The sequence below is a fragment of the Terrapene carolina genome, unplaced genomic scaffold (genome assembly GCF_002925995.2).
Source record: "Terrapene carolina triunguis isolate 2854851 unplaced genomic scaffold, T_m_triunguis-2.0 Scaffold194, whole genome shotgun sequence".
Lineage (NCBI taxonomy): Eukaryota > Metazoa > Chordata > Testudines > Emydidae > Terrapene > Terrapene triunguis.
The window spans coordinates 8,308,231-8,317,206 of record NW_020664545.1 but is presented as its reverse complement, the minus strand read 5'-3'; the positions used below and the strand labels follow the sequence as shown (position 1 = coordinate 8,317,206).

Below are 8,976 nucleotides of genomic sequence, written 5' to 3'. Positions count from 1 at the left end.
TCGGAAGACAGGATACTGGGCTGGATGGACCTTTGGGCTGACCCAGTCTGGCCGTTCTTACGTTCTTATGAAGTACCAAATGTCAGCAGGATGCAGGGCCGGTGCTGAGAGCCACCGGGCACCGCTGCGGAGACCTTCCCCTGGCGTCTGGCACCTCACTCGCGAAGGGCACAGACAGACACGGTCCTGGCCCTGTTCACGTTGCCATTGACTTCCATAGAGGCAGGATTGCACCCCGGGGCCCAGATTTCCTCCTGGCCAGTAGGGTTTTTCCTCCATTTCAGGGTGACTCCCATGGAATAGCCCGGAGGTCATGGGGGAAAAGGCCCTGGGCTCCCTTGATGGAGGAGTGGTAGGATTTTTAGGCGCCAAGGCCTTAAGGTGCCTAAATCCCATTGAAACCAAGTGAGGGGGAGGTTAAGCACCTGAATGTCGTTGAGAAGAGGATTCAGATTCGACGCTGTCCCCATCCTGGCCTCTCTCCCCACTCTGCACTTGCCTCTTCCCCCCGGCCATAGCAAACAAACCAAACACTCTCCGCTTTGCAATTCCTCCCTCTCGGCACCCCAGCGCCTCCCAATCCCCCCACTTCGGTCTCTCTGATCATAAGCAGAGCAGGGCAGGGACCCTCTTCATGCTGCGCCGTGCGCAGCCCCGAGCACATGGGCGGCACTTAACCCCAGTGAGAGGCAGCCCCGGGGTCCATGTGGAGAGGGGCAGGGTTAGAACCGTAGAAGCAGACTGGGCAGGGCTCTGATTGGGGGCATCCGAGCGCTGCGTGGATCTTCATGGCCTTTCCGTTGCCCTCTGCGTGAAGGAGGAGGCCTTTTTGGAAGCTTTCGTGGGGCCAGGGCTCCGTTCTGCGGCTGGAGGCTTCCAGTTGTGCCCCCTTCTCTGGAACTCCTGGATGTAGAGGCTGCCCGGCTTCGTCTCGCTCCTGGCTTGGCCGCCGTCTTTCTTTCCCTCTTGCTTTTTGCGGAACAGAACGTTCACGTAGATTGCCTGCCCTGGATTTCAAACAGAGGTTATGCCGGAAAGCGTTAATGGCTGCCGTCAAGCACGGACGGTCACAGACCTGAGTGTGCTAAGCATACTTCTTTCAGCCTAAGAGGAAGGAGCAAGTAAGCCCTTTTGTGGTGTGAGATAGCTGGAGATAGTGGGAGACAACAGAAGTCACCGCCCAAGGCCATCGACCACATGGCAACACCTGTGCAGAGCTAAGCCATGTGGCCTGAGGGGTTTCCCTTGAACTGTTTGCAAACGCATGAGCGAGGGGATTGCTTGGCAAGCTGTGGATGTGAGCGAGGCAGAAAACCAGCAGATATCAAGAGAAGTCGTTGTGAGTGAGCATGGCGCTGAGAGGGTGAGAGAGAGCTCCATGGGGTACAGGACTTGGTGGAAAAGCAGGGTTGGCATTTATGAGCAAGCAAACTGCCTGTTGTTGTTTGTTCGGGAAACAGGACTTTGTGGACATTGTTTGTAAATAAACAGGCTTGCCCCAAAGAAATACCTGACTGATATCAGCAATCTCTCCTCCACTTGGAAACCACCCAGCCAGGCCCCACTCAGGCCAAACACACACAGCAGAAATGATCTTCTATTACCCCACGGCTTTTCCTCCTGGAGGAGCTTCAGAGTTATTTACAAATGCTATACCCAGGAATTGCATTCTTCTGCCCCCTGGAATGCAACCCATTCTGGGGCAGGACACGGCGGCTGTTTAACAGCCACACAGCAACACGAAGATGGCCGCTTAGGACAGGAAATGAAAAAGGGCCCTGTGTCTGGATGAGACAGCGTGTGTGTGTGTGGGGGGGGGGGGAGGTTTCAAGAAGCAGAATGGAATCCGTACAAGATACCCAGGGCTAACGGCTTCCCCTGTTGGTAAATACCCGCTGCGGCCTTTCATAACCAGGAGGGGTCAGGAGGGACGTCACCTCTAGCAGCGCTGCACCCCCTGGCGTCACACTGGGATACTGCCTTGTGGAAGAGCTGCATCCCCTCAGCCATCAGCACCCCCTTGGAAATCCGCCATCCCAGTGCAGACCCCAGCTCACCCCTGCTTGGTTTGCACCAGCTGAGCAACTCAGAGAAGTGGGGATGCAGGGAGCTTGTAGCAAGCAAGTGCTAGTGGATAGGGGCCAGCGCAGCAGCTTCCCAGCTGGTGGGTCTGAAACTCCCCTGCCCTGCCATGGGTAAGGGGCGATTTTAACCACACGCCCTCTTGTATGTAGACACAGCTTCTATAAAAGTCCCTGCCGTCTGCAGCCGCTGGAGGGCAGCACTGCTCAGCCAGCCCCCCTTGGTATAGGAAGAACAGCTGGGATCTCTGCCCAGGTGACTCCCACAGGCAGGGCGTCGCTCATTGAGGTGGCCCATGGGGTCACAGATCCCTGGGGGATCCTTGCCACCCCTGGCTGGCGGTCTCTCAGCCAGCTAGCCACTGCGAAGGGCAGGGTCCCTGCTCCATCCCTGGGGACATGGGCTGCAGCGGGAGTCCCCGGGGGCTCTCTTACCTGGATCTCTGCGCCTGCGTTTGTAGCAGCAGATCACGGCAGGCAGCAGCAGCAGCGCGGTGACGGCCAGCGCCCCAGCCAGGCCCAGCCACAACACTAGATCTGAAACAGCGGGACAGAGCCATCAGCCTCTCCGGGTGCCCCACCCTGTCCCATCCCCAGCACCCTCCACCTGGAGACAGGCAGCCCCGTCCGAGGGGAAGCGCTGGCCTGGCCTGATGCTGCGAGACACCCCGGAGTCCCTGCTCCAGGTTCCTTGCTGGGGCACCGTGTCCTGTGACGATGCCATGGCTCGCTGCCATGGGGAATGCCCGGGGCTGGGCCAGGCCTGGGCAGTGGGGGCTAGGCAGGGGCCTCGTGGCTTTGGAGGCCAAAAGTGATGTTCCAGAATCAATTTCAAGGGCTCATTAGCCACCGTCAGGGCCTGGCCCAGGTGCTCTGACCCTGGGTCCAAGTGTAGCAAGGAGAGATCTGGAGGCCGCAGGAGAGGTTTGGGTGGGTGCGACCCGGGTCTCCCGGAGGGGCAAAGTGGGGGGAGGTCTGGATGGGCATGACTCCGCGGTCCCCTGGGAACCACGCGGCTGTAATCCTGCGAGTTTAACGCCTCTCACCTCTGCTGTGATTCCTCAGCCAACCTCCTCCTTCTGCTGCTGCTGTCGAGAGAAATAAACACCGGTCACTGGGCGACTTCCCCAGCCCCCTTGCTCTGCGTCCTGGGCCAGGGTTCACTGCGCTCCTGAAGACGGCCCTATTTCATTCGCGATCCTGCGGCAATCACGGATCCCGCCATACGAGGCTCCCCTCCCCCCAACCCCGCCCCGCCCTCTGGATCTGAATTCGCTTTCTCTGCCTGGCGCACGGTTCTGCACACCTGTCGGGTGTGCCATTCGCACGGCACAAACACGCGACATCTGTGAAGTGTGAAAGGCCACGGCGGCCGGACTCCACGTCTACAGCAGTTGTGTTACGACTTTCAGTCGCCTGGCTTTTACATCGTGCGGGCTGGTTGGCAAAGACGTTCGCAGGCATCCCATAATACTTGAGTGTTTATATCGCTCCAGCAAATTTTTCTTAAACAAATAGGTCTACTCCGGCTTCTCCAAATGGCCGCTATTGATAACGGCCCATGATTGCTTTTCCGTGATTTTCCATGTCTTGTCCGCAACTCGGCCTCGATTATTTGCAGACCCTCCCACCTTACTCCTGACCCACGCCCGGGCCTCCTAGACGCCACGGTGATGGGCACGTGAGTTAGATTAGCCAGGCTGGCTTCGGAGGGGAACGCGCCACGACATCAGATATTTCCGTGGCAACAAAGTGATGCGAGAGAGAAATTCATCACAACCCGTGAGGTCACCTCCTTTACCGTGGCGAATGCCATGCCAGCAGCATTTTCCAAAGCGAGAGCCCAGCATGGGCAGGGTCGAGGCTGAGCGTGGGGCACTGCCCACACAGACTCTCTGGCCTGGCTTCCCCTCCCGCCCCCAGGGGATGCTGAGAGGGCTGGGCAGCTGGGGACCAAGCGAGCCAGCTGCAGGGAGCTCATTGGGGACCACCCAACAATTAGCACACAGGCCATCTGTGTTCCTCGCTCACTGGCCAGAGGGGGCCCGGCTGGGGAATTCTGTCTGCAGGGTTCCAGCCAGCCCTGAACTGGGAGCCGCTCCCAGCAAGGTCCCAATTGGGTGCAGTGGGGGGCGCTCGGGGGGTGGCCATATGGGGCCTGCAGGAGACACGCAGGCGGACACAGTCTGCAGTGTGCATAAAGCCACAAGGCAGAGAAGAGGGTGCTCCCGGGGAGGAGGCTGGCAGAAGACAGGGTGCTGAGCCCACGGGGGAGAGGGGTCCACAGGGGGCAGGCGGGGCCCAGGGCCCATAAGGTGGGCATGCAGCCTGCCGTGGGGAGGAGAGAGGCAGCCGAGGGGGCTGCAGGATGCAGGGCCCCGGGCAGGTCGCGCTGTGGTTTCGGCAGCTCGCGCCGTGGGTGGCACATGAGAACGGAAGCGCAGCCCTGATGGGAAGTGAGAAACCCAACATCCGACCGGGGAGGGGGATGGAGAGACCCCCACCCAGCACCCGCTGCGGGGTGCAGCCGGGGGGAGGGGAGGGGCTCTCCCAGTAAGTGGAGCTGTAGAGAACAGGCCCCCCTCTTCTCCTAGGGAGCAGGCAGTGGTCTCAGATGCTGCCCCATCCATCTGGAGCCAGATCATCCCCCTCACCCTAGGGGCTGATCCTGTCTGGTGCTGATCCCTGGAGCAGGAGCAGGCCCACAGGCCCCACTGGGAGTGAGTTGCAGGTCCCCCCCCCCCACCCTGGCAGCGCCCCTGCCCCCTACCTGAGGTATTCAGCATCGTCCCGTTGCCCGTGGCATCCAGATACACCGGGATCTCCACGATGGCTTTGCACACATACCACCCCACGTCATCTTCACTGATGTTGCCCATCCTCAGGGTGAACTCAGGGGGATCCCAGGTGAAGCTGAGGCGGGCGTCATCACAGGCCCCCATACCCCTGCAGCAGCTGGAGACGCTGGCGTTGTCCAGCACGACCTGGCAGAAAGCCCTCGGGGCGCTGTCCCTCCGCCACTCCACACGGAGCCGCTCCCAGTGCTGGGCAGCGTTGATCTGGCAGGACAGCTCCACCGAGCCCCCCAGCGGGGCCAGGATCCGGGCAGGATCTTGCCTCACTTGCAGGGTCTCTGATTCCTTGCTGGCGGCAAGAAGAAAGGCTGAGGGGAAGAAGAGACAGGAGATAGAAACTCCACCAAGGGCAGCCGCATAGAGACACTCCCACCATGGATCTCAAAGCACCTCCCAAAGATGGGTTTTACTGCCCTCATTTCACAGATAGGGAAGCCCAGGTACAGAGACAGGCAGTGACTTACATAAGCAGACACAGTTGGTATCGAACCCAGGAGTTCTGACTCCCAGTCCCTCCCAACCACACTCACTCCCAGAACCAGGGGTAGTCCTGACCCTTCGCCTCCTGCTCTAACCACCAGATGACACGGCCTTTGGACCAAACTCCTTCTCTCAAAGGCACCAGATCTGAGATCCCACGTACAGCCTTGGGGACCCCGTCAGAACAGCTTTGAGCCTGACTGACCTCCAGACCCGCCATCCTGGGTCACAGATCCCAGGTCCCCTTCCTTGTCAGAACATCCTTCCCCTGAAGAACAGGCCCTGCCGGTGCGTCTGCCCAGGCACCAGTGGTTTGAAAGCGCGATCCTGTCTCCGCAGCTCAAACCAGCTCCTGTGTTTCTCTCGCCCAGAAGCAGAGCGGGGACGACTTTTGGTCTCGGCTGGGTGCGTTACGCTAGCCCTCGGCAGGCATCGCTGAGGGCTGAATCCAGCCCTGGATTGGCTGCTTAGCCCAGAGTTTGGGTTAGTTAGAAATGAATTTGTTGAGCGGGGAGGGTTAAATTATATTAAACCCAAAATGGGGACCAGAGGTTTTGGAAACCCCCCCTGGGTGCGCCTGCCCTTGCCGGGGAGGCTGAGAAAGGCCCCGATCCTGCAAAGACGGTGTTCACACCCTACTTTTCATTCAGTGTTTTTGCTGCACCAGGCACAACAGGGTCCTAGTCTATGGCTCCAAGGATACACATCATAACGATTCTAATTAACTCTCTGCATGAGAGCAGCCCCCCTGGGACTATTCGAATACATAGTCCCTGGATGACTGATCAGGGCCGGAGCGTGCCCAGCGCGTGGCCCCAATCCTGTGATTGACAACGCTTGGGCATTGATTCCAGCCAGGTGCTGCTCCAGCACCACAGCCCATGTCATTCACAGGATCGTAGAATCATAGAATCTCAGGGTTGGAAGGGACCTCAGGAGGTCATCTAGTCCAATCCCCTGCTCAAAGCAGGACCAATCCCCAGACAGATTTTTTTACCCCAGTTTCCTAAATGGCCCCCTCAAGGATTGAACTCACAACCCTGTGTTTAGCAGGCCAATGCTCAAAACACTGAGCTAGCCCTCCCCCCATGGGTCCACCATGGGCCAGGCAGGTCACAAGTGCAATTTTCACGGCACATTTTCGATCTCATAGGTTGGGAGGGGGCAAAGAAGCGGACGGGGAAAATATTGGAAACGCTTTTCCCCCCCGAATCGAGGACAAAAGGGCAGAAATGTTCCCAAATTGCCAAAAAAAAAAGTGTCAGAAACTCCCTCTAATTTTCAGACGGTGCCAAAATGTCCGAAATTCCCCAGCAGTTTCATGTGGAAACCCAAGGAAGGTGAATGCTCCCCCACCCTGGGTCCATCCTGCCTAACTCGTGAGCTCTTTGGGACAGGACCTGTCTAATCCCCTGTGTTTGTTCACCCCAGCGCAGTGGGCCCCGATCTCGGCTGGCCCCTAGGCCCTGCCATAATAGACATAATGAATAATAACGTGTTGGCTGCACTGAAGGCATGGAACAAGCAGGGGAGATTGGCTGCTCTGCAGTATTGGACGGCCCCGAGATTTCACCAGCCCGATGGAAGTTTAGTCCTATCGGTTTTGCACAAGTCCTAGAACAAATGGGAGGGGGGTGTCTTTTAGGACACCCCCAAAGTACCCAGCTTCAATTAACAGAGGGAGGGAAGGGACAAGACCCCCTCCCTCTTCCGGGGGGGGGGTTCACTCCGCCAGCTGGAGAATCGTGGGGGCGATGGATTGTAGCCGGAACAAAGGGGCCACAACAGGAGGCGGTGAGACAAAGGTTGCTATGCAGGCCGGGGGAGGGGCGGGAGATAGGGGTGCAGTAAATTATCCCCAGGGAGAAGCCAAGACAAAACGGCTGCTGCTGGGGACGGAAAGGGGGGAGGCTGCAGCAGCAGAGCCCCCCCCACACACCCCCGCCGGCCCCCTGCATCCTCTGATGGAGTGTGGGGAGGAGGGGGAGTACACGCCTCTCTCCCTTGCCTATCTCCCGGCCTTCCCTTCGCTCTGCAGCCCTACAGGAGGTGTGGAGAGAGGATTGGGGCGTTACCAGTGTCCGGTGTGATAGGGCCCCGGTTGTATGAGGCGAGAGAGTACCCAGACCTGGTTAGAGAGCGCCTAGATGGTACCACTGCTACCAAGCAAAGCTGTGGTGAATCCCTGCCTCCTGCTTCCCTGGAGCTTGGCCAATTAGGCTGGAGCATCCCCGAACCTCGCCTGGCAGGCAGGGCCTGGAGCTGGCCTGGCCCTGCAGAGCACATGGGGATTTGGGATCCAGCTGGCTGGGTGGGTTGGAAATCTCTGAAAACGGGCCCTGCGTGCTCCCCAGAATCATGCCCTAAATGCCAGGGGCTTTGATCGCGCCGTGCACTCACCTGCTAAGAGCAACAGGAGGAGACGCTCCCCCAGTCTCTGCATTGCAGCTTGGGGGAGGCTGGCTCCGCTCAGCCGGCTCTCTGGATGTCTCCAGCACCGGTTCCTAAGTCTCTGACTGACCCTCCGGCTGAGATCTAGACAGTGCATCTTCTAACCTCCGTCCCCACCGCTCTGCGCTGTGCAGAGACTGTGCTTCCTGCCACAGCACCAGCATGACCTACTCAGCATGGGAGCAAAGAGTCAGAGCGTCTCCAGCCAGCCCCCTGATCTCTAGTAATGACAGCCTGGAGCTCAGGGCACTTTAATGGGTTAAGATGGATATAATCCCCTTTTTACAGCTAGGGAAACCGAGGCACAGAGAAGCAACCAACTCAAGGTCACCCAGTGACTCAGCAGCAGAGCCAACAACAGAGCCCTGGAGTCAGACTGGGTCAGACCAATGGTCCATCCAGCCCAGTATCCTGTCTTCTGACAATGGCCAATGCCAGATGCTTCAGAGGCAATGAATAGAACAGGGCAATTTATCAAGTGATCCATCTTCTGTCAGCCAGAGGTTAGGGACACCCAGAGCATGGAGTTGCATTACTGACCATCTCGGCTAATAGCCATTGATGGACCTGTCCTCCATGAACTTATCTAATTCTTTTTTGAACCCAGTCATACTTTTGGCCTTCACAACATCCCCTGGCAATGAGTTCCACAGGTTGACTGTGCGGTGGGTGAAGAAGTTCTTCCTTCTGTTCATTGTAAACCTGCTGCCTATTCATTGGATGACCCCTGGTTCCTGTGTTATGTGAAGGGATAAATAACACTGCCTTATTCCACACCCTTCATAGACCTCAATCATATCCTCCCCCCCGTCCCACGCTTTTTAATCTCTCCTATGAAAGCTGTTCCATACCCCTAATCATTTTTGATGCTCATATCTCTGTACTCCCCCCCCCCCATTTATCTTCTTTGAGATGAGGCACCAGAACTACAGGCAGTATTCAAGGTGTGGGCGTACCATGGATTCATATAGTGGCACTATGATATCTACCCCTTTCCTAATGGTCTGTTAGCTTTTTTTATTTATAATAATATATGGAGATATACCTATGTCATAGAACTGGAAGGGACGTCATCGAGTCCAGCCCCCTGCCTTCACGAGCAGGACCAA

At 57.7% G+C, this 8,976-nt stretch overlaps 1 protein-coding gene across 1 annotated transcript; it reads right to left on the bottom strand.

Annotated features, from left to right (window-relative positions):
* Positions 1-786: 786 nt before the first annotated feature.
* Positions 787-7,859, bottom strand: TMIGD2 (transmembrane and immunoglobulin domain containing 2). The gene is made up of 4 exons (XM_029912285.1): positions 7,817-7,859; positions 4,852-5,244; positions 2,517-2,618; positions 787-1,007 (listed from the first exon to the last, which is right to left on the bottom strand). Exons 1-4 carry the CDS (start codon positions 7,857-7,859, stop codon positions 787-789), a joined length of 759 nt encoding a protein of 252 aa, XP_029768145.1.
* Between the last annotated feature and the right edge of the window lie 1,117 nt (positions 7,860-8,976).